This window comes from Pteropus alecto, unplaced genomic scaffold (genome assembly GCF_000325575.1).
Source record: "Pteropus alecto unplaced genomic scaffold, ASM32557v1 scaffold92, whole genome shotgun sequence".
NCBI classification, from domain to species: Eukaryota; Metazoa; Chordata; class Mammalia; order Chiroptera; family Pteropodidae; genus Pteropus; species Pteropus alecto.
In genome coordinates this window covers 10,153,228-10,178,982 of record NW_006432447.1, presented here as the reverse complement: position 1 = coordinate 10,178,982, position 25,755 = coordinate 10,153,228, and the positions used below count along the sequence as shown (strand labels likewise).

At 34.5% G+C, this 25,755-nt stretch overlaps 1 protein-coding gene across 15 annotated transcripts in view; it reads left to right on the top strand.

The window, feature by feature from the left end:
- ANKRD28 (ankyrin repeat domain 28) overlaps positions 1–25,755 on the top strand; it is a 120,011-nt gene that overhangs the window by 43,252 nt on the left and 51,004 nt on the right. For 9 of the 15 annotated variants that reach the window (XM_015585790.2, XM_025043588.1, XM_025043582.1 and 6 more), the window contains 4 exons: positions 1,306–1,384; positions 20,441–20,641; positions 21,945–22,032; positions 25,575–25,717. In XM_015585790.2, coding sequence (XP_015441276.1) covers positions 1,306–1,384; positions 20,441–20,641; positions 21,945–22,032; positions 25,575–25,717 — 511 coding nt within the window. Of the gene's footprint in view, positions 1–1,305; positions 1,385–14,872; positions 14,944–20,440; positions 20,642–21,944; positions 22,033–25,574; positions 25,718–25,755 lie in introns of all 15 variants that reach the window. The other 6 variants (XM_025043579.1, XM_015585787.2, XM_025043581.1 and 3 more) reach the window with 1 other exon arrangement.

The following is a 25,755-nucleotide window of genomic DNA, read 5'->3' as shown; positions in this document are numbered from 1 at the left end:
TCATTTTTTTAAATCTTGAAAGCTATAATACTCTAATGTGGTAGGAGACCACAAAATACAATACTTATTCTTAAAGTTTAACTTTTAGACTGTTAAGATAAATTGGGGTCAAGTTGATGGGGTAACTCTGCTCTATAAGATCTTTCAGGATCTTGTTTCTTGACATTCTTCTGGGATATTGGCCTACCTCTGCATGGTCAAAATTGGCTCCTACCACAAAATTTTGCATCTGCTTTCCAGCCTGTGGGAAGTGGGAAAGCATTGGTCCATTTTCTAAGGTGGTTGTCTTTTTAATTGAAGATGACCTTAAAGTTGTGCCATTCACTTCCACTTACATACCATTAGTCCACACCAAGTAACAAAACTTCAAGGAAGCTAGGAGTGTATTCTCTTGCTAGGTGGGTAAATAACCAGCTAAAACTTTATTCCCGTGGATGAAGGGGAAAATGGACAATTGAAACAACTAACAATCTGTTACAAAAGCCTATGTCGAAAAAAAATTGAACGTAAGTTTCAAAATAAATATTTCTAAATGTATAGCTTTCTCAGATGCAGCCAAGTCAGCAACACTCTGTTGTAATTTTAGATGAGGTGTAAATATGAATTAATCTCAGAATGCGACTTTACCCTAAGATCTTGCTTTTCAAACTGGAGAACATTGTTGCTTGAAGGGAGGAAGTGTACGAAGCCATGCATTAGATGTAGCTTCTCTTCCTAGAGGAAGATTTGGAAGACAATGCATTTTTGGTATTTACAAAGCTAAGAATATATTTTAGAGCCAAAAACAAAATTGCCAGGAATGTTAAGAAAAATCTTAAGATTGTGTTAAGGGATACTTTTAAACCCCGAGAGATATTTCTTCTTTTTGCCACTGTGGATACTCCTGCAGAAACATTTTAATAAGCAAACATTTTGGTTTAAGGTTTGTTTTGTTAGCGAGGCCAGGAACTCTAAACTGTAAAATTATGGAAAGATATTAGCGTGGGGAAGGGGTGGTAGTGTGGAGTAAAGGAAATTTTCCTATTTATATCAGCAGCCTGTGTATCTTTATTCAAAGAAAGTCTGAGAAGCTATTTCTTTGCCTCTTAAATTTTTCTTTTAGTCTTTGCTGCACTTTATATCACTTTTAAAGTCTTTTTTTTTTTTTTAAGGTTTGTCTTCCCCTAGCAAGGAAATACTCTATTAATGAGACGTATAGACTAGAATAGAACTGTGGTAGTAAGCTGATAGTTATGTGGTTTTCTTCATTTAAAGTACATTAACTTTATATTAAAACTTATGTTCCACCTTTCCTTCTTATCACAGGACAGTGAAAAGAGAACTCCACTACATGCTGCTGCCTATCTTGGAGATGCAGAAATTATTGAACTGCTTATTTTATCTGGTATGGTAAGCTCTGTATAATAAGAGCACATCATGCATATTTTTTGTCATAACTAATATTTGTCAAACGTAATTGACTTTCTTCATATTTGTTTAATTTTTATTCGTTCTACAAATACTGATCTCATTCATGTGCTGGCTACTGTTCCAGAGGTTAGTGTACATGAGAGAACAAAACAAAGATAACTGCCCTTGTGGAATGTATGTCCTAAAAAAGAAAAACAGGCCATAAATACAAATAATTTTATAATATGTTAGAAGGTAATAAGTGCTATAGAAAAATGAAAAAGTAGATCAGAATAATGGAGTGGGATGAACATTATATAGTGTAGGATATTATATAGAGTATTCATAGTAGGCCTCATTGACCACAGAGTTACTAAGAGACGATTATGATTCTCCAAGGGGGAGGCAATGATGGCTTGGTCTAAGTACAGCAGTGGAGGTGGTAAGAAATGGTATGATGATAGATATATTTTGAAAGTGATGCCGGCAAGTTTTGTCTTTAAATGGCTTTATCTAATTCTATCTGAGGGTCTGTAGAACGCATTTTAGGGAACTGTTCTTTTATTTTTTAATTTCTTCTAAACTTTTAATTTCTTCTAAACTGTTTAAGACTTTACAATATGAAATAGCCATCTTTTATAGAGTAGCTCCTATTGTGGTCAAGTTTTAGGACTACAGGACTACTGCTTGTAGTCCTAAAACAGACAGTCAAACATTGCTTAGAAATATTTTTGTTGTAGCCAGATTATTATAAATGATATTTACTGAGAAAGGATACATGGGTTTGAATGTTGCTTGTGTTGCCAGATTGCACAGATACATGCATAATGCTATTGGAGAAATAGTATTATTCCTTTGATATTTGGGAGGAGCGCTGAGAAAAATTTTGAATGATGATCCTATTGAATAGTAGCCTAAACAGAATTTTTCCATTATAAATTCATAAAATTCTTCCAGTCTGGTTTTTATAACAAATTGCATGATGATATAGAAATAAATATAGTTATATATGGACTTGATAAATTTGTTTGTGAATAACTTCATCACTGATGCACTTCTCTGAAGATGTCTGTTCCTCTGTGGATGCTAGTTCACTGGTTTTCAGCTGAAATTTACTAAAGCTAAGAACTGAGGAGGGTCAAGAGAAAAATAGTATTTCTTCTTAATTGAAGCATCTTCTGCTTAAATCATATGAATTAATGGGATACAGGTCTATATATGGAATTTTTTTTACAAACATTGTCCAAGAACCAGTTTCCTGTTTTTTTTGTTAAAAAATAGCTATCTAGAAACAGTTTAATTAGTTTAATGTCTAGGACTTTCAGTAAGAACTCTACTGCTGTATTTTTTCATTTTAACACAGAATTCTATCATTTACTTTCATTTTTAACAAAAAGATTTTACAACTCAATATGGAGGGTTTTCCCCCCATTTTGAATTTTTATACCTAAAAGAAACTTTTCAAATGTTCAAAGTTTGACTTAATCCCTCTTATTTAATGTGAATGTTTGCATTGGAGATTTTCAGTTAGAGATGGTTGACGTCCTGGTAGTTGTAAGTATGATGGTCAAATGAGCCTTATGAGTGCGATAGGATCAGATGTCAGCTTTGAAATAAACATTTTAGAGAAAGCATAATTTCTTTTGAATAATTAAATAAAAATCATGTATAAAATAAACCATTATACATGTATTAAAGCTATTTCAAACCTTCTTTGAAAAATTCTTTCAATATTGTATTTTATGTTTCATGAGCAGCTCATGCAACTATTTTTAAAAGGAGAAATAAAGTTCTAAATTAATTTATTTACAGTTCTCAGAATTTAAAAAATAAGTTTTTACTTGTCATTCTCTCTCTACTAGAGTATAAACTCCTATAAGGCAAGGATCTAGTAGGCTTTGATTCCTAACATATTCATTCCCAGTACCTAGAATACTGTTGAATACATAATAGGTTCTGAGTGACTACTTGCTGAATGAATGTATGATTATAGCAATGTAAGTTTAAGCTCTGTCTCCTTTTCAAAAATTTGTTCACATTTTGGTCTCAGTTTCTCAAGTTTTTAGTGGAAGTAAAAATGGGAGAGGTGGGCATGAGAAGAGTGGGGTTGAAAGCAGTTAGGTAAGTAGAAAAGGAAAGAAGGCAAATGATTTGTTTCCTTTGAATGCAAATTAAACTCTTTCTTAGACTTGTTTCTCTTTAGACTATCTCTTTAGGCTCTAACTGACTTGGATTTGGAGTAAAAAGAGCTGAAAAGAAATCTGAGGCTAGATTTCTAAACTAGAACCTCAGTTTTCCATTTAAAAATGAAAAATAAACCAGGCTCTGTGTTGCCATGCGAGGCATAGCAGATAGTGAATGTTAAAGAGCATGGGTTCTGTGGCCAGACAGATTTGGATGCAAATCCTGGCTCCATCTCTTAACCACCTCTGTGAACTTTGGGAAGTTATTCAATCTCTCAACAAATTGTAGTCCCCGTCCACCTCCCCGCCACCCCGCTACCCCCAACAACAACAAAAAAACAGCCTTTAAAGCTATACATAAGTGTCTTACTTAACAGGGCCCTCAGTAGCGGAGCAAATAATAAAGGTTTGTGTAATTTATGGATAACAGTGCTCTAACAAGAAGATAGGGAGTAATCAGGAATGTGTTCCTAACTTTTAAAGTTGACGCTATACAGGATGATTGTCGTGGCCTTCTATAAAAATACTCCTTTACATAATTGAAGAAGACCTGTATAGTATCTTTATGTATATGAAATTGCTCATGTTGATTTTTATAAAAATAATCATTTTAAAATATTTCAGTTTGTTATATCAATTTGAAATTCTCATTAACTCTTTGAAATAAGAAATCTGAACAAATCATTTACTAGTAAGGAGATTAAATTTGTAATGGAAAACCTCCCAACAAAATAAAGTCTAGGACGGATGGCTTCACTGGTGAATTCCACCAGGTTTTAAAGAAAATACTAATTCTTCCTCAAACTCTTCCAAAAAGAATAGAAGAAGGAGCACTTACAAACTTTTTTACAAAGCCAGCATTGCCTTGATAACAAAATCACTCAAAGACACTACAAGAAAAGAAGATTGTAGGCCAGTATTGATGAATACAGATGCAAAGATTCTCAACAAAATATTAGCAAACTGAATTTAGCAGTACACTAAAAAAATCATACACCATGATTAAGTGGAATTTATTCCAAGGATGCAAAAATGGGTTCAACATCCACAAATCAGTCAGTGAAATACACCACATTAACAAAATGAAGACTAAAGATCATATGATCATCTCCATAGATACAAAAAAAGCACTTGACAAAATTCAACATCCGTTTCATAATAACTTACAACAAATGAGTACAGAGGGAACATAACACAATAAAGGCCATGTACAAGAAACCCACAGCTAATATACTCCAAGTTGAAAAGCTGAAAGCTTTTTCTCTAAAATCAGTAGCAAGCCCACCGTCATCGCTTTTATTCAACATAGTTCTAGAGGTACTAGCCAGAACAGTTGTTCAAGACAAAGAAATTAAAGGTGTTCAAAATGGAAAGGAAGAAGCAAAGCTGTTTCTATTTGCAGATGACATGATATTATATATATATATAAATGTAAAGACATCACCAAAAAACTGTTAGAACTAATAAATTCAGTAAAGTTGCAGGATACAAAATCAACAAAAAAATCTTGCATTTCTATATTCTAATAACAAACTATCAGAAAGAGAAATTAAGAAAACAGTATCATTTACAATTGCATCAAAAAGTAAAATATCTAGGAATAAGTTTAATCAAGGAGGTGAAAGAACTGTATACTGAAATCTGCAAGACACTGATGAAAAATATTAAAGAAGACAAGTAATGGAAAAATATTTCATGCTCGTGGATTGGAAGAATTAACATCGTTAAAAGGTTTATGCTACTCAAAGCAGTCTATGGATTCGGTGCAATTCCTGTCAAAACTCCAGTGGCATTCTTCATAGAAATAGAAGAAACAATCCTGAAGTTTGTGTGGACCCACAAAGATCCCAAAGAGTCAAAACAATCTTCAGAAAGAGCAACGGAACTGGAGCATCATGTCTCCTGATATCAAACTATATTATAAACCTGTAGTAACCCAAGCAGTATGATATTGGCATAAATACAGACACATGGATCACTAGATCTAAAAAAGAGCCCAGAAATAAACCCACACATATATGGTCAATTTATGACAAAGGAGCCAAGAATATACATGGGGAAAGGACAGTTTCTTCAATAAATGGTGCTGGGAAAACTGGACAGTCACTTACAAAAGAATGAAAATGGACCACTATCTTACAAGCAGAACTACATCAAACTAAAAAACTTCCGAAAAGCAAGGGAAAGCAACGAAAAGAAAAGGCAATCTACAGAATGGGAGAAAATATTTATTTACAAGCCGTATATCTAATAAGGGGTTGATATACAAAATATATAAAGAACTCATACAACTCAATAGCAAGATTTAAAAATCTGATTAAAAATTGGGCAAAAGAACCAAATAAACATTTTTAAAAGAAGACATAAATATGACCAACAAGTACATGAAAAGTTGTTTAGTATCACTAATCATCAGGGAAATGCAAAGCAAAACCACAATAAGATTTCACCTCACACTTGTTAAAATGGCTGTCATAAAAAAGGCAAGAGATAACTAGTATTGTAATGGATGTGGAGAAAAGTGAACACAGAAATTCTTGTGCACTGTTGGTGGAAATGTAAATTGATACAGCCCCCATAGAAAACAGTATGGAAATTCCTCAAAAAATTAAAAATGGAACTACCATATGATCCAGTAATTCTACTTCTGGCTATATATCCAAGGAAATGAAATCACAATCTCAAAGAAATAAACTCCCATGTTTATTGCAGCATTATTCACAATAGTCAAAACATGAAAACAACCTAAGTGTGCACGCATGTGCGTGCACACACACATCAGAATATTCAGCCATAAAAAAGAAGGAAGTCATGCCATTTAAAACAACATGGGTGAAACTGGAGGAAGACATTATGCTAGGGAAGTAAGCCAGACAGAGAAAGGAAAATAATGAATGATTTCATTTTTATGTGGTATCTAAAGAAACCAAACTCATTGAAACAGAACAGATTAGTGGTTACTAGAGATGGAGAGTGGTGCAGGAGAGTGGGGAGAGTAAAGGGGTGGGTCAAGAGCTACAAACGTCCAGTTATAAAATAAAAATAAGTTCCAGGAATGTAATATGCAACATGGTGACAATAGTTAACAATGCTGTATTGTATATTTGAAAGTTACTAAGTGAATAGATATTAAGGTCTCATCACAAGAAAAATACAATTTTAACATGTGAGATGATGTATGTTAATTAAACTTACTGTAATCATTTTGTAATATATACATATGTCATATTATGTTGTACACCTAAAACTAATAGTGTTATATGTCAGTTATACCTCAGTAACACTGGGGAGAGGGAGAATTATATCACTAAGAATAGAAGTCTTCAAACATACGAAGATTCTTAAAGATTTGTAGTGGTGCTTCAGGGGTTCTACTTAAATTTGATTTGAATGCCATGGTTGTTGAGACCCAAGTTATAAATTAGAATTGAAACTAAGTGTTTGACCTGATCAATTCCCTAGGTAAAAAAAGAGAATTTAAGTGCATGGAGATAAAAATAGGCAACAAATTAAACTAATTTCTTCTGAATTAGTGTTGAAAATAGTGTAGTAGGAAAGTTTAGGAGAGATTGCTCTTGCCCTTCATGCTAATTACCAGTGATATGTTATATTAGGTTAACCTTAAGAAAATTAAGCAATGTGAAATAATCTCCATATGGTTCTAGCATTATACAAAAATCATGATATGTTTTAATAAGAGCACACAATAAACTACTGTAATTTTTTGTTACAAAAACTACTTCGGTGTCCATGGCAAGGTTATTTATTCCTAAAATATTTCTCTAAAATGAAAAATGAAGAATATAAAAAGGTTGAGATCATTTGATAGAGCCATGTTCTCTCATGTTTGTTTCATGTTTTGATTATTTTCTGATTTCATGTGTTGAGAAACTAGAGAATAACCTTTCCTAATTTGTAAATTTTACTCTTTTGTTTTCATTATCAGGAATTATGAGTTTACATTCTGTTTTGTAATCATAATTCCTACTGTTTACACACAGTCTTTATCCATAGTTTCTCTATGTCCAGGTTTTTTATTTTGCTATATCACTTGGTTGAATGACATTACCAAGTAGTTTTTATTTTTATAGTTTCAGTAAGAGCTCATGGATGTCATATTTCCTGGTATCTTATTTATTTGGGACTGTTGCCTTTTTTATTTAACTGAAGGGTAGATTGGCTAGTAATAAAAATCTCGATTAATGGGTTTTCTTCCCAATTTTGTAGATGTTACTCCAGTATCTTCGATCTTTGAGTGAAAGCCTTGGATCGAGCTCTTTGTTTACCATTTCCATCCCCCATATCATCCTCCACCACCATGGTCACTTCTCTTCTGCCTGGATGTCTGTAGGATTCAATTCTTTATTCCTGAAATTTAGTAGTAACATCATTAGGCTATATCTCTTGGTTATTTTTGCTGGGACATAGTGTGGATATGCACTTTTAGTTATGAAATTCAGATTTATATCTTCCATTAAATCTTCGAATAACTTATTTCTGTATGTTTTTCTATCAAGTAATTTTTCTATGTGTTTTTCTACTAGGTTTGATCTCCATCTGTATTTATCTGCTTTTCTCTAATTGTAGTTTTGTCTTTTTCATTTAGTTTTAGGTTGTTTCCTTATATCCATTTTTCGTTCACTCAACAAATATTTAATGAGCTGGTCTTTGTATCAGGCACTATTCTAGGTGCTGTGGTTAGAGCAGTGAATAAAATAGATGAGATCCCAGTCTTCGTGGAGCTTTTGAGATAGTAACAAGTTAATATATATATAGTTTGTCGTATATATTGATAATTACTATGAAAAAATTCAAAGAATAGTATGTTGGGTGGGGTCAGTTGCTATTTTATATTGGGTGTGCAGGAAAGGATTCAATGATAATATGACATTTGAGGAGATAACTGAAGAAAATGAGGAAGCAAACTTTGTATACCATGCAGATATTTGGAGGAAATTAGAAGAACAGCAAGAACAAATGCATGAGGTGATAGCATGTTTGGAGGCAGATGAAAAGAGCAGTAGGAGATGATGTAAGAGGTGGCAAGTTTCCAGATCTTGTGTGCCCTTTTAGGCTATGGTAAAGACTTGATTTTGCCCTGAAAGTGATATAAAAAACAAATGGAGAGTTTTAAGTGGAGTGACATGTTTTTTACAGATTCACTCTTGCTGTGGCTTCAAATTTTTGGTTGTGTTTTAAGTCATGTTTATTCTCTTTTTTTGTTGTTTCTAGGCTTTTATCTGTAATTGTTTTATTTTCCTTTTTTCTTTCTTCAATTCTGCCAATTCTCTTATCTTTGCATTGTCTTACCCCTTTCTTGGAACTCTTCTTTGAGGTTTCTGTTTCTAAGCTTAATTTCTTTGAAGTTGTGTATGGATAAGTGTGCAAATTCATACTCTCCTTTCCTGGGATAATTTCTTTCAAATATACCTATTAACTGTATTTTGTTCAGTTTATTCTGCGCTCCTGTATTCTTGTTCTAGTCCAGTGCTGTATCCTTTCAAGTTCTTTTATATCTTTGAGGAATATGCTTCTCTCTAGAACAGCTATTTGTTAAAGAATAAAGTAGAGAGGGGCAAAAAGTGAGCATCAGTTAGTTTTGTTTCTTCAAATAGCTCTCAAACCAAATGTGTTTTCTTTCAGTGCTAGCAGTGGACTCTGTCTTGGCATCTCCTTAGATCACAGGTTCTTAGGTAGTGATCTGCTGGTGATTGGCTCTTACCCTTCATCTCCAACTGAGTTAAAAATAATAAAGATGTCTGCTTGGCCCCTCCTCTAGCACTGCTCCCACCTTGTTCTTCTGCGTTATAAAGTTAGAGTTCTATATGGAGCTTCTTCCATGGGTAACCCATATAGTTCTAGATCATTTAAAAGGTTGTTAGATAGAGATTCTAGGACATAGACAGCAGAGAAAAAGGGACAAATGGACATACACACAGGCACTCACTCTTTCAAGACTCAGCAGCCTTTCTAGGATCTGAAGAACCTTTACTTAGCTCGGTGTATTTCCTCATTTTGGTACAGATTTCACTGTATTTGGTAGGAATTCATAATTTGGTTTGTGGTAACTTTTCTTGTCATATTGAAGATGATTCACATTCTCTTATATTTGGGGAATTTTTTTTAACGTAATAGTATTTAACTGAAAGTTCAGAACTAAAGTAATCAGAAATAAAATATTTGTGCATGATGCAACTCCGAGATCTGTGGATGAGGGAAATTATTTTTGACATGTTACATGTAATCAAACCAGTGAATCTTTCTATAGAATTTACAATAACACTAGAGTCTAGTAGAATTAATTTCACATTTATTATTGAATGGTATGAAATAAGAGGAAACAGTGATTGCTTATTTTTTCTCAAATACTATGCTAAATTTAACTTTTTCATTATTTTATCCTCTTCACTTTAAAGGTATTGTTATAGGTAAGTAAACTAAAACATTTAGAGATTTATGGCTGAAAGTTGTACTACTAATTAAAGCTAGAGCCAGCATCCAGACCTAGGCAGTCTGACGAAAGAGTCCATATTCTTAATTCTGTTATAATCTGAACCACTCCACCTCCCCTCTACACTCTACCCCGACCCCAGCATTTAGTAAAATTTATGTAGACAGTGACTTTTATTGAAGAACTTCTGTTTTAAGGACTAAATTTTCTGGCTACCTAAGTATAGAGTTATTTATGGGAGTTATTTATTTAATGTTTATACAGGCATACTTTGGAGATATTGCAGATTTGATTTTAGTCTACAATAAATATTGCAATAAAGCAAGTCGTAATCTTTTTGCTGGTGGAAGGTCTTGCCTTCAATTTGTAAAAAACACAACACTTGTGAAACACAGTAAAGCAACGTGCAGTAAAACAAGATATGCCTGTATTTAAAATCATAGGTTTAGCAGTACCTCAGACTGTTTCCAGCATATATTATTAGGTGATTAAATGGCTTTGTTATATAAGGCATTAGTCAAAAAATCATTTGATTGGCCATTTATAGAAAATATAGTCCTCGATAAGGAAATACAAATATTATGTTGCTGGTATTAGGAAATAGACCTAAAGTATATGACCCTTGAAAGCCTGTAACACTGGTATATTAGTTTGCTATAGGGCTGTCATAACAAAGTACAAGTTGAGTGACTTAACAGAAATTTATTTTCTCAGTTTTGGGGGCTAGAAGTCCAAGATGAAGGTGTTGGCAGGGTTGGTTCCTTCTGAAGGCTGTGAGGAAAGGATCTGTTCTAGGCCTTTCTCCCTGGCTTATAGGTGACCACCTTCTCCTTGTGTTGTCTGTCTGTACATGTCCCTGTTCAGATTTCTTCTATTTATAAGGATACCAGTCATTTCATTAGTTTCCATGTTAATGACCTCATTTTAACTTAATTACTTCTGTAAACAGTCTTTCTCCAAATAAGGTCCCATTCTGAGAGGCTGGGTTTAGGACTTTAACATATGAATTGGGGAGCATTGGGCACAGTTCAACTCACAATAGCTGGTGTTCATAACATTCTCTTAAATGATACAGTACAGCAGCTGTTTTGTTTTGTTCCCAGCATTATGGGTAGAAATGTAATTACCTTTTGCTCATTCCACTCCCAACCTGAAAACAGAATCTGAAGCTTTTGCCCCTGCTTTTTGTAGGCAGCCAAAGGAGAGCATTATTTCCAGTTTGGGAAGAGTCTTAGAGAAAGTGCTTGGCTCCTGGCCCAGTTTACTGGCTGTGGGCTTGTGGACTATCTCCGCTGTGGCTTAAAAGCAGGGAAGAGAACTGTTCTCTGCAAATAGAAGTTTTAGAAAATTATTAATGAGACTTTATAATTATTACAAACATATCTAAAATAGAAATAACTTTAATAATATCAACTACCAAGTACTTATCCTAGATCAGAGGTTGACAGACTTTTAATGTAAAGGGCCTTACAGACACTCATAACTGCTCAACTCCTTTAATGTGAAAGCTTCGTTACTTAACACTTAAATGAATAGGTATATCTGTGTTGCAGTAAAGCTTTTTTACAAAATAGGTTGCTGGTAGCTTGTGGGCAATAATTTGAAGACTTTTGGCATAGGTTATAAGGGTACTACCTCATTTATTTAATGCTAAAGTACAGCAAGGTATTTACTAAGTATGAAATAATTTATTCTGAGTATTTCAAAATAGGATAGAGTGTTATAACTGTAAATGGAGCATAAAGAGTTTAGCACAACCCTTATTTTACTGATAACTGATGTTCAAAAATCACGAATTTGCAGAGCTTGGTGACTGATTAGATTAGGGAGAAAGCCAGTGGGTGGCAAGAATGAGACCTAGAGTCAAATGGGAGACTCCTGATTTGAGTGCTTTACTTGTAGAACTCTCTATTGTTGTTTCAGCCTGAGGCCCATCCTCTCTTATCCCAGACACACATACACACACAGGAGGCAAGGGTTACGATTAACAAATGAAGCTCTAGGCTACAGGGAACAGCCCCAGATCACACAGCCTATTGGTTACAGAGTCATTATTAGCTCACAGGTCCTGCTCTTGGGCTCCTTCCGCTAACCCCTAACTGTCTCAACATCCAAACCTCTCTTCAGCTGCATTGCTGTCTAGAGCCCAGAGTAAACTGATGTAAGTAAATCAGATTTTTTATTTTTTTGAATTACTTTCTGGTTTATCTTCAAATGACCTAGGCATTTGTCTAATTTTGGAACTCTTACCTTAAATAACCTTTTTCCTTAAAAAACTATTATTTCAGAGTATATTGTTCTATATATGAATTATTAAATGTAAAGTTAGGTTAGAGGAAGCTAGTTATCTGGATTTTTTAATATAATCTAACTGTGGTATGAAAGGGAGGGATATAGCCTATTTGATCCTATAGTTGATCTTTGCTTAGTTTCTTTTTGCTTTTAACATATCAGAAATCTAATCACATCTTTACTCTGGAAAGGCGAGCCCGAATTCAGATATCTCATGTGGCATATGTTCTGGCTGTAAATCTTAAGGAAAAGTTCACTTGATACATATGGATTTGTGGGAGAAGGGGAGTCTAATATAAAAAGTATTTGATTACTCAATTGGGCATAACTATCTTGGGTTTAATGAGATGTGCCTCTAGCATCTAAGAGGTTTTCCATAAATGCTGGTTTGCAATAGTCATCAATGGCATCATCCTTAAATTGCTTCCTTTATTGTCTTCAGTTTCTCAGCAGTGCTTTTTCCTACCACAGTGTCTCCCAGAAACCTAACTTCAAAAATTGGGATGGAACCGCTATTGTATATTCTTTTCTGTTTTAATGACTAGGAAATAGTAAAGAAATTAATCTTAGTGACTTACGGTCATTCTTATAAACCACAAATACTATGCTCTGTATAGAGCACAAGATGATGCCACCAGAGCTGTTAGGTTTGGTTTTATTTATCTGTACGAAGACTATTTTGTGTCTTAAGTGGATATCAGGCCTCATTCTTCTCTACCTTTGTCTATCCAGGGTACCTGTCTCTTCTGAGTGTCTGCGTCACTACCCTTCAGCCCTTAATGCCAGGACTTGTCTTTCTATCGTGCATGTTAAATACAAAATTGTAGCAAGAGACATAGTAATAGAGAACCATTGACGTTCAAAGCAGATAAATGGGAGAATGAAGGAACCTACCTTCTATATTGCTTCTTCGCTATCTCTAGGGCTCCAACCTTCTAACCTGTAAACATTTCAAATGTTTGTACTATCCACATTCTACCTCTTACCAAAACAAACACTGACGTTATTGTGGTTAGGCAGTCTATATGTTTTAACCATCTTTGACAAATAATTGTTCAAATGTTTATTACGTGAACAATCCACTCCCTCTGGCTCGTTCTTTATTTTACTGACTCCCTTTCTTTCTCCCAAAGCCTAATTGAGCTATCTTGAAAGCTCATATTGGTGGTTGATTCTTTCAGTGTCCTCGCTGTCACTGCCCACAGAAGGTTTGACTACTCTCAGAATTTCAGTTGCTGCATTTGTGGATGATTTCCTACACCTGCATTTCATTTCATTTCATTTTCTCTCACATTTAAGACTTATAAATCTACCTCTAATATACCTGTGCTATGTGTAGTAGGTACATTTATTACATGTTAATCTTTGTATCAAAGTTTTAGGGGGTCTGTTTTATAGATGACAAAATTTGGGTTCAGAGAGTTCAAACAATTAGGGACCCATAACTAGCTAGTAGTTACTAGATTCATAATTCAGAGTCACCGCACTTGATTATTCCCTGGGACCTCGCCCTTAAAACATAGAATGTAAATATTAGGAGGTCTGAATTCTAGCCTTGATTCTGCTATAGTTGACTTTGACTTAAAGCTATTCGCTATACCTACATTTCATCATCTAGAAAATAAGGAAATTGGACTAGATATCGAAAGCCATTTCTCACTAGCCAGTTATGATTTTGGATATAAATCTAGGATTGCTTATAGTGCAGGACCTGTCACCACTTCCTCTACACTTTTAAGAGCCAGGGCTGTTTCTCTCTACTTAGATATAGGATGATTCTACAATGTGCTGCTTCTGTTTGATTGCGACCTAGGTACCAAATCAGTGAATTTTATGTAGGCGACTGATTTTTTTTCCCCCTCAAATTATATAATACACTTTTTGTCTTACTAAATGTATTTCTATTTAGTAAGAATAATTTTTGTCCATTAAGTCAATGATTTTTAAACTATCCATAGTTGATTTTATTATTATTATTACTTCCCTAAACCTTTAGGTATAACCTGGAAAGACATCTGGGTTGGTTCATTTCTTTCTCAGTTTTTTTTTCTTAAGTCTATAGCCATCGTATCCATTTTATATAATAACTTTATATTACCAATGTGTTTTTAATTGTCACTGGAAAAATTTGATATTATTATATTGTTAACATGATACGTCCATTAGTAAAGAAATATAATGAACACTTTGTAATGGTCTACATTTTATGTCTGAGTATTCTTATTCATTTATTTAAGAATTTGAGTTTTTAACACACATTCTAAAGTGGGGTCTCATTTTTACTTTGGATATGCTCTGTATAAAGGTGACTTTTCTAGCCCATATATGATGTTTCTTTTATTTTTAATAAAAAGAGCTGATACCTTATTGGATAATCATATCAATTAAAAAAATAGTTTTGTTTTGTAATTAAAGGTAATTCATTATCAGACAGTATAAAACAAAGTACTACTTTTTCAATTGTTTATCTAATTTGGACTATAATTATTATTTCGGTAGATTTACTTTAAAATTTTTATGCAAAATATTTCAATTTATTTTTTTCTTCTTGTTGCAGGAGCTAGAGTTAATGCCAAAGACAGCAAATGGTTGACACCTTTACACAGAGCAGTTGCATCTTGTAGTGAGGTATGAAATTTCTCTTAGTAAATACATTGTATATAAAATCATTAAGTAGGCTTACCTGTGATCCCATATTCAAATTCTGTATTTTCAAAAGAAGAGAAAACAACTGAAAATGGAGAGTCTGAAGTAGCAGAGAGTAGAAGAACCTTCCTTCTATAATTAATACAAGAAATTATTTTTCTCTTATAAAATCGTCCTCAGGGGTTATCTCTAAGGTGGTTCACAGTAGCCTAATAGACGTTGCAAAGGTTCTACTTGATTGTGATCAAGAAGCAGTCTCAGCTTCTTGAGATGATTATTGAAATATTGTTTAGGTAAACATTGAAATTAGTTTCAAAACATCACTTGATGTCACATTTTACCAGTTCTAAATATATAACCTTAAAATATCTTAGGTGTCTTATGAGGAAGAACAGTTCCTATTCGTAACCCTATATATTGTTTGCTCTTGAGATAACTGACATTGGGTGGGAACATTGTTTTTATGTTTTTCATATCTTCTAGTCCTCATGACATCCTTGTAAGATAGACGTTTTGAAGAAACTATTAGTGATATGCCAGAAACCACTCAGCTCTTGAGTAGTAGAAATGGGACAAAACTTGGACTTTTTTTTTTCTCTGTCATTTTACTGCCTTTCTAAAATGTGTTGGGTGCTTTTAAAAAATGAATTGTGCCCAAAGCACCCCTAAAATTTAAAATGTAAAAGTATGAGATCGTATACATTAATGTTAACACAGTTTTTCTATAGTTATTAAAATTGAGAGAGACAAGAAAATGTAGGTATTGCTCCTCCCATCATGGGACCAGGTAGTTATGGAGAAGGCAAGGGAACTTTAGTGCCTTAGGAGAATATTTCTACAAGAGAAACTGGGAGAAATCCTGTCTCTTCGATCTTTTTTGTATTCCTCATTGTGAACTACATCTTGAACCCAGAACAAGGGTTAGGCAAGTGAAGAGAAGTAGAGGGGGAAAGTGACTGGGAAGGATTACAAACCCTGAAATGTGACAGTCAGTCAGTTAACCATAAACTCCTGGTTAGGAGAAGGAGGAAGAGAACAATGGCTACACATGAGCACACATTTAGCTGGGATCTGGTCCTTGGATGTACTGTAGCTGATGAACTATGGAACTTAGATTTGGAGAAACTGGCTTCAAATAGCACTTGCCACTTTTTAGCTGTGTGGTCTTGAGCACATCTGGGTATTATCATGAAAACTAAGACATGCTAACTAAAATACTTTAAACTCTGAAATTCCATGGTAATGTTATGAAGTTTGTGGTTAGCCCTCTTATAAAGAAGTTTCTTTAATTAAAGGCAGTTAAGGAAGAGGTAAACATTACAACCTATTAATAAGATAGTCATTACCTATCCAGTTTTTAATATGAGTCTTGGGAATATGACTTAAAATTAGTGGGAGTTTTGCCAAATTAAATCATCAGAAAGAACACTTTATATATTTGTAGAGATTGAAAAACAGACCAAAAATTCTTAAAGATTTTCTTTATTTTACTTAACTTGAGAAGAGTGCAGATACTTGCCTGCTGATTTTAAAATGTTATGTACTTAGCCTGAACTTAAAGGGAAGCTATAGAATAGAAAACAGTGATCCTAGTAAGTTCCTTATGCCTGCTTTTCAGCCTAAAAATTACTGGCCTGTTTAGTGGTATTACTCTTTTCAGGATTATGGGAAACAGCTATAAAATGTGACTATTTCATAAAAATAAAACTTCTGTAAAGGTTTGTTTTTCTTTTTAAAAGAAAATCTCAGAATTAGCCAAACTCTAAGAAACCTAGTCAAGATTATCAATTTTACCAGTGCTCTTTTAATTACTCACATTACATCCTGAAAGCAAAAGAGAGCTTATAAATATTTCATTTAACAGAAAAAATAACCAGAGGGGTACGTAAAAGGCAAAATTTTAGGTAGCTCTTGGTTTATGTTTTTACGATACCACGTGAGAAGTAAGCCCTACAGAAGAAAATTGGAGTTATTATTTTCTAAATTTTCCCTAGGACACGCATAGCTAATACCATTGCAGATGCAAAGTAGGGCAGTTAATTCATCACAAACGGTTGGTTATGCATTAGACAATTACCTCAGTGAACCCGGGTTGAGAAAGACTGCTTCAGTTTAAATGTTCCCAGCTCCTCAACTCTCCTTCAGTGACATAGTTTCCACACACCTGGTTTTCTTGGTTGGCATCACATCTTGTGTCCACCATTGATTTGTGACATTTGTTCCTCAGGTGTAGCCTATAATTCAGCTCTCTTTAAGTGCTGACTATTCTGAATAAATTGATTGCTGAGTGCTAGGGCTTTTTGTGCGTCCGTTTTTTTGTGTTTTTTGGTTTTTTTTCCTAAAAATTCATATCACCTCTGGATCCTCTAAAGGATATACATTTATTTTTAACCTAACTCTAGGAATTACATATTAACTTTATCAAGATAACAGTTTAAATTATATTATCTTGCAAGATATTAGCAGTCCATCTAAATATTCTATTTATCTGCAAATTTGTTAGCCCTTCTTTTTCCTGTGCCTGACTTCAAATCATTGGTAAAATTGCTTAAAAGGCAGAGCCAAAGCTTACTCTGTAGAAACTATTCTAGATTGACCCCAAGCTGTGAATAAATACTCTTTGGACATAATTATTTAACCTATTGTCATCACCCCATATTTCATAATCTTATTTAAATTGATATAATAGGATATTTACTTAGCTGGGGTTTTTTTTAAGTCGAGGTACAGCATTTCTTATATGTACATGCCCTCTAAAAATAGAAAAAATGGGATTAAGGTTACTGTGGTAATACTTGATGTTAGTGAAACTGTATATACCCTTGATTATCCCTACATTACTTTCAAAACGTTTGTAATGTGCTGATAGTAGATGATCTAGAATTTTACTGGGATATGACTACAGGCTCATTAGTTTGTAATTTCCAGAAATTCACCTGTTTTATTTATTGTCTCCAATCTTTAGAGATTTCTTTAGTTGTCTCTGAATTTTCAAAGATCACTGCCTTGTTCGTGATATGACATGTGTTATTCCAACTAATAAACGGTGGCTATATTAGTCAGTTTGGGCTGCCATAATGAAATACCATAGACCAGGTAGCTTAAACAATAGAAATTTATTTTCTCAGTCCAGAGGCTAGAAGTCGCAGATCAAGGTCCAGCACAGTCAATTTCTGGTGAGGCTTCTCTTCCTAGCTTTCAGACTGCCACCTCTTGTCTTCACATGGTGCAGAAAGATGGGGGCAAGAGGATATTTCTTTGTCTCTCTCTCTCTAAGGCTACCAGTCCTATCAGGTTAGGGATCCTTCCCTTATGATCTCATTTAACTTTTATTACCTCCTGAATATTCTTTCTCCAGATATAGTCACACTGAGGTTTAGGACTTCAACAGATGTATTGTGGGGTAACACTATTCAGTCTGTAGCAGTGGACCCAAGATTTAAACTTTGTTCTGTCTTGATTCCAGAGTTTTAGTCACTGTTAACAGCCTTCCTTAGGTGCCGTACTGTCTTACCTACCCTCACCTACCATAAACTGGATTTATTCTTGCTTTTCACTGAAACAAAGAATAGTTTTGAATTTTCTATTCTTACTAATGAAATATAAATATTCCCCAGACTTTTCAAAAGCCTTAATGTATGCATTGTGAATTCCAGAGTGGGAATGAATAAGGCAAGCCTAGCATTGATAGTGTGCTGTATTTGCCCAATTTATCCAATTGCAAATTCTTCAACTTGTTTTTAACTATTTTCTTGCACATCAATTAACATACCTACAGACATTTCCCAGTACAATGTTAGTTTTATTTCTCAAGTCACAGTGTACCCTTCTTAAGGATGAGGATGGAGAATCCTGATACTATTTGTACCTAGTTTTCCATAATTTTGAGTACATATCCTCTATCCTTTTCCCCATATTCCATTTATAAATTGAAGTATAAGTTACAGAAAAATGCACAGATTTTGTGTACTCTTAAATTTTGGCAAATGTGTATACCCATGTAACCTTTTTCTCAATCAAGATAGAGAAGATTTCCATTACTCCAACAATTTCCCTCATGTCCCTTTTCAATCAGTCCTCCTTTCACCAGAGGCAACCCATTTCTGATTTCTTTCACTATAGAGTAACTTTCCTTGTTCTAGAACTTTATAAAAATGGAATTACGCAATATGTACACTTGTATCTTGACTTCTTTCGTTCAACATAACATTTTTGAAACTTGTTAATAATATCGTATATTATTAGTAGTTCATTCCTTTTATTGCTGAGTAGTATCTCATTGTATTGATATACAACAGCCTGTTTATCATTTTCTTATTGATGGGCATTCGCTACTATAAACATTCTTAGATGGGTCTTTTGGAATTTCTCTTGGGTAAACAACTGGAGTAGAATTGTGGGATGATAGGGGAGGACTCCATATATCTTTGATTAGCTGGCTGACTTCCTTAGGTTGATAGATTACTATGCAACTCTCCAATCTTTTGCCACCTCTGTTAAATACCTGTTGTTTCCCATGTTTTAAACTGTTGATGACTTATTTCAAAGGCTTAAAGAGCTGCATGTGAATCACTGATAATGTATTTTGTTTAGTCTTCCTTGCTACTTTGCATGTTTATAATTATTTTGCACTTCTGAACACTTTTCGTGTGCATCAGTTTTTTTGCCGTATAGCAGACTTAAGATGAGTGGTGAACAGGTGGTATTTCCTCTCTTTGCATCTAAGCAAACTGAGGGTAAGTTTTACTAGAGATGATTCTGTTCAGGTTCCGATCCATTTCATTTCATATGTAGTTTGTTGAACTACCAAAGATAGGAATACCACTCTTAGAGAAAAATTTTTTTAGTTCTCATTATATTGCCTAATGTTGATGGCATACTGGGTTCATTAGGACTTTACCCTGAGATGTGTTGTGAAGTTTTCCTTGTGCTTCTAGGAGATGAATCTCTTTGGATAGTAAATTCATAAATTACCTTGTTAATGCCAGCTTTCCTACCAGGTAGCATCACAAAAAAGACTTTCTCTTTCTCTCTCTCCCTAATGAACTAGATCATAATGTTTTTTCATTTTGTAAAATATAGTATTTGGGAAGTATATTTAAAATTTTTATGTATATAATGGCAAAGCAGTAAATCTCCGTAAAACTGTATAAGTATAAATTAATTGTATCTCACCATCTAGAAAAATGAGATATAATGATTGTGTTTGAAGACTACCTATCAGTATTTTTCCTTGAACATTTTGATAGAGGTTATTATGCCTTTAATTGGAGAAGAGAAAAAGGGAATGTTTTATCCCAATGCATCTTATATGGCTCTGAGTATTGCTTTTAGTTCAAAATATTTTGTTTTGGGAGATAAATTTCTACTTGTTCATAGCAGGTTCCATCAGAACTGTTTTTATTTCCCTCATATACATAAAATTTCTAAAACTGTTAACTCATTTGTCTTTTATAAATTTTATCTTCCTGTGTTTTAGGAAGCAGTTCAGGTACTTTTGAAGCATTCTGCAGATGTTAATGCTCGAGACAAAAATTGGCAAACGCCATTACACATAGCTGCTGCTAATAAAGCCGTAAAGTGCGCTGAAGCTTTGGTACCTCTTCTGAGTAATGTAAACGTATCTGATCGAGCAGGGAGAACTGCGTTACATCATGCAGCTTTCAGTGGACATGGTGAGGTAGGTGATATCCAGTTGACTCTCCCTGTGCCCTCCCACTACCCCCACCCTCACCCCAATTGTTAATGAACTTGCCTTTTTTAGCATTCATTAGTCCATTATAAAAACAAACAAAAATACTTATCTTGCTAATTTAGTCTAATTTTACTACATAAGCTCTTAGATTTCTTTTCATGATAATTCATGATATGACTTTCTCAGATGTATACATTGATCAGATACAGCCCTTGTACCTACTCAATTTTCATAGTCAACCTAGAGAAACAAAGGAGACCACTACCAACTGTAACATAGTGTGAAAACTATGTTCTGTCATTGTGGAAAAAATAATCTAGGAAGATAGAGCAGTTTATTGTGCTCCCAGGAAGGTAGTAGCAAAGGAAGGCGGAGTTTAGAAAACATTTCCTTATAGTTTATTATCAACATTTCGTCAAGAATATTTTGGTGACAGACCATCAGAAGAAAACAATTTAAGAAAATGAGTATTTAATTATCTTATACAAGAGGCATTGCCTAATGTTAGGTGTTGTCACAGCAAAGAAGACATAGAAGACTTAGAATAAAACACAGTTAGAAGAACCTTTGAGGCCAACTTGTCTAGTCTTTCATTTTTGTTGTAGACACAGAAACTAAAAGAGGCAAAGACACATTCCCAAGATTCCATGGCTGAGAGCTAGTGGCTACAGTGTTTATTTCCACTGTTCTTCTCTGCCTTTGAAACAAAGAATTCTTGCCTCCACTGTAGTTAAGATTACTGGATGCATCCCTTTTGGAAATCTGGAATACCTTTTCCAATGGGGAAACTATTGCAAATATGGTTAGACGTGATAGAAATATTGTTCTTGGTACATTATGAGGTAAGTAGACTGTGCATTGACCTTCAGGTCTAATCATATTATGGATACTACACTTGTGTTTGAGTTAAATTTAAGACACTTCTGGGATGAGAGTACACTTTGTATTTTAATATTACTTTGGGTTATAAAAGGGAATAAAACCCGTTTTTAAATATTTCACCTTTAGACTTTCCAGAATTGTGCTTAGCTGTTCGTAAAATACCAGGACATAAAGTGGCATCTTTAAAAGGTATGATGCCTGACTTTAGTAACACCCACTGTGAACCCTTTTTCATATTTCGTTCTTATTAATATGTTAAAAAGGTTTTTAATATTTAGTATATAGCTCCTTTCTGTAAATGCAGAAATTCAGTGCCAGATAGATCGAGATGAGTATTCAACACCAGGGATATTTATGAACAGTTGTACTTCTGAATTTTGTGAAATGGTGTTTATTATAATTCCAGATGGTCAAACTACTCTTGTCTAGAGGTGCCAATATTAATGCTTTTGACAAGAAAGACAGACGTGCTATCCATTGGGCAGCTTATATGGGTATGTACTTTTAAAATTTATTTATTTACATTACGTATTCAGGAAAAGTTGTACATTTTAGTTCTTGCGTTTGATGTCACATCTGTCTTTTAGGACTGTGAGAAGTTATACCATATCTGAGTTTGCTGCCCAAGTAGAACAAGCTTGGTAGTGGGGAAGGTTTGCCAGAACAGGTGGGCATTGGGTGTAGTTCTCCTAAAAATTGTTTGAGATTCTGTTTACCTTTAAAGGAAGATGCAAGCCTGGGATACGTAATTTAGATTAGAGTTTCCGAAAAGCCCATTCTCATACCGATTCTTGTTTTTATGGGACTATTAAGGTAGAAGTTATGAAGAAACATTAGAAAGCCTATTATTTTAGACCAAGCTCTGGGATAAATAAGTATCATCATGTTTGAGTTCTACAACAGTAATTTCATAGAAAGAAACTGAGGCTTACAGTATACGCTTTTCTGCTGTAACATGATATATGCGTTCTTGGGAAAAATCTTAGGATCTCCAAAATTGCATTCAAAAGCTTAACAGAGCTCATGAGAAAATGGTCCTGGGGCAGACCGCCCAAATCCTGTGCAACTCTGTGATGAAGCACTAACAAAAACATTAATTGGTTCTTGAGGTAATTTAGACAGCTTGGCAGGAAGCAGATCAGCTTACCTCAGAATATTTCAAAATGGACAAAAGAGCAGAGTAAAATGCTGTTCTGTGGGTGCTAAGATCATGCAGGCAGTATATCTCCAAGCTTGGAGGAAGACAACCTGCCACAAACCTTGCAAGTTCTGCAAGGCTAGGGCTGTATGTATGTCTGGGAGGAAGCCATTGACATAGGCATTCATTTTTGAAGTTTCTTAAAATAGAACTGAAAGAACTTCTCCCACTGCAGCCATGGAGCTCAGGGCTTTTTTTCTCCTTCTGCCGGAGGATATCATTCTGCTTTCCCTGTTCTGGCTCCTCTGGCTTAGGAAGAATCACAGAAGGACTGACATATCTTCTCTATAATACTTGTATCATTCCTTGATTTACCCACTCACACTGCCTGATGACAAAGACATCTAGCTAGCCACCTTTCTTAAATAGGAATAACTTGTCGTCACCACTCCCTGCTCTTGGTTTTGTCTTTTCCTATATCTCACTTAAAAATAAAAGATTAAAGGAAGATTTGACGGAAGGTTATTAATTTTAAATACTATATAAAATTGTAAAATAGGAAAATGTAAGAAAACAACCAGTTATCAATAACCTTAAGGTCCAGGAAAATCCTTTGCATATAGTATAAATAACCAAAAACAGTTGAACCCATCTTGAATTGCAAGTCTGACCTTTAGTGTGAGTGTAAAGGAAGATCAAAAATGAAGGATTATATCCTCGTCAGCTGGCCCTTATTTTGAAAGCCAAAAGCTAAAAATCTGGGCTCTTGATGTTTCTTTCACACCAAAGGTTTGTGCTTCTAGTTAGGTCATGGGCAATATTCTTCTGTTAATTGAAGATAAAATCCAGAAGCATGTCTCCTGTGGCATCCTAAAGTCCCCTCCTCAAGCCTCTAGATTTTCCATATTTTACATGTTAGGAACTTCTCTGAATATTCTGGTGTAGTTTATTCTTCAAGAAAGCTTAGGAACAGCTAGTCTGTGTGATTTGAAACTATATATACACCTTATATTAAAGAGTTTACACATTAAGTAGAGTGCATCAGTCCTTTCCTCCAAAGAATTAAACTTGACTAAACAGCTGTTTTTATGAAATTGAAGTCCAGGGAATTTTATGAGATATCTCTAATGGAGCTCCCAGGCTAACTGGGTGTGTGTATCTCATGGGCCCTTGGATGGCTTTGTTTTCTTTGATACCCTTAAGTGTCACTTTTCAAGTCAGTCGTGGATTGAATTCTCCTTTCCCTGTCTCTTCTTTCCTCTAAGCATGGAAAAAGAGGAATATTGACACATAGCTTTTAAAACTGTTCAGCTGTCCTAGGCATTCAGGATTAAAGAAAGTTAAACATATGAAAGTAGGGAGCTCTTGGCTTATCTAATAGAGAAGCCTGAAGTCCAGGTCATTGTCACCTCTAGGTTATATTCAGAGAATCTGTCAATATTAGTGTAAGAAACATTAGGATTATATATAGTCATCTTATAATTTATTTCTTACTGGCTTTCTTATTTGGCTTGGCCTTCTGTCCCATGGTTGAGGCTTTCCTCACTTTTCTCTTAGGCTCTACCTCTTATCTTTGTGCTATTATTGAATTCTCTGTCAGTGTTCCCCAGTCCCCACCTCTGTCTCTAAATAAATCGATCATTTGCCACTCTTTACCCCCATTTTTGCTTCTACCATGAACCTTCATTTAAGATACCTTTTACACATTCATCTTTTTATTGCTTTCAGTACTTTTAGCAACATCCAGCCAAATTCTACCTCAAATCACTTTCCCATGATGACTTTAACAAAGAAGGTACTGAATAAGTATTAATTACCTTGATTAGCAACTCAGTACATTATTTCTTATGCTTCTCCGTTCATTTTTTTCATCAATGCATTTGAAAGATTGGAAAGAGACATCCAAGCAGGACATTCCGTACAACAAAGGAATCCCATGAACAGAGGCACAGAGGTGGGAAGGATAATGGGAGGAAAAGAAAGCACCGTATGATCTAATGTGATAAAAAGCGAGGAGCTATAAAAGGAGAATTAGTAGTTCTGCCATCTTCCAGATACATGTTCTTGTTTCTGGCTTCCATGTGTGGTTGGGTAGGGCTGAGACTAGTTTTGACCAGTGAACTGAAAGCAGCATCACCTCTGGGCCAGAGCATTTAATTACTGATGTGAGACTCTGCAGTCTATTCCCCCTTCTGTCACAGTGACCAGCCACATTCAACATGGTGTCAGCTGCATAAACCTGAGTCCTTGAATGACTGAGCAGAGCCCTGTTGCCAAGCTATTACAGTGTTAATGAGAAATAAAACAATAATTATTTAAGCCACTGAGATTGGGGAGTTGATTATTAACCACAGCATATATAATCTAGCCTATTCTGATTGATACAAGGTGAATAATAAACCAAGCTTGTTAAGGACATCTGGTGGAAATACTAGAGGAAAAGAGATTTTTAGCTCCATGTTCTAAAGACCTAAACATTTTCAAGTAACAAGCCTAAGTCACTCCCACATTTCCAAGTAGAAGATTACACTAAGGCAGAGAAACATAAACTAATGTTTTATATTAGACATATAAAGCTAACTTCAGATCTTGAAAATGTATTAAAACAACCTCGAAAACAATAAGATCTAGGAAAAAGGAGGGTTATGGATTGCAGGGTTATCACTGGATAAAATTATCAAATGTATATTTTCAATTATTACTTCTATCGACATTGATCAAAATTATTCCGAATTCTTTTTTTTTCTTCTTCCATCCTCTCTCTGGTTATAACATGATTTCTTGGTAACTTGTCATGCATTATCTAGTTAATAGGCATTTTTAAAGATGTTTAGGATTATATTTCATATTTATCATGTCCTCATCTGTTCATTTTCTTCTTCATAAACACATTTTCAGGTCACATTGAAGTAGTGAAATTACTTGTGGCACATGGAGCTGAAGTAACATGCAAGGATAAGAAGTCTTATACACCTCTTCATGCTGCAGCCTCTAGTGGAATGATCAGCGTAGTCAAGTACCTTCTAGATCTTGGAGTTGATGTAGGTATATGGACTGAGCAGTATAAAAGAATGGAGCA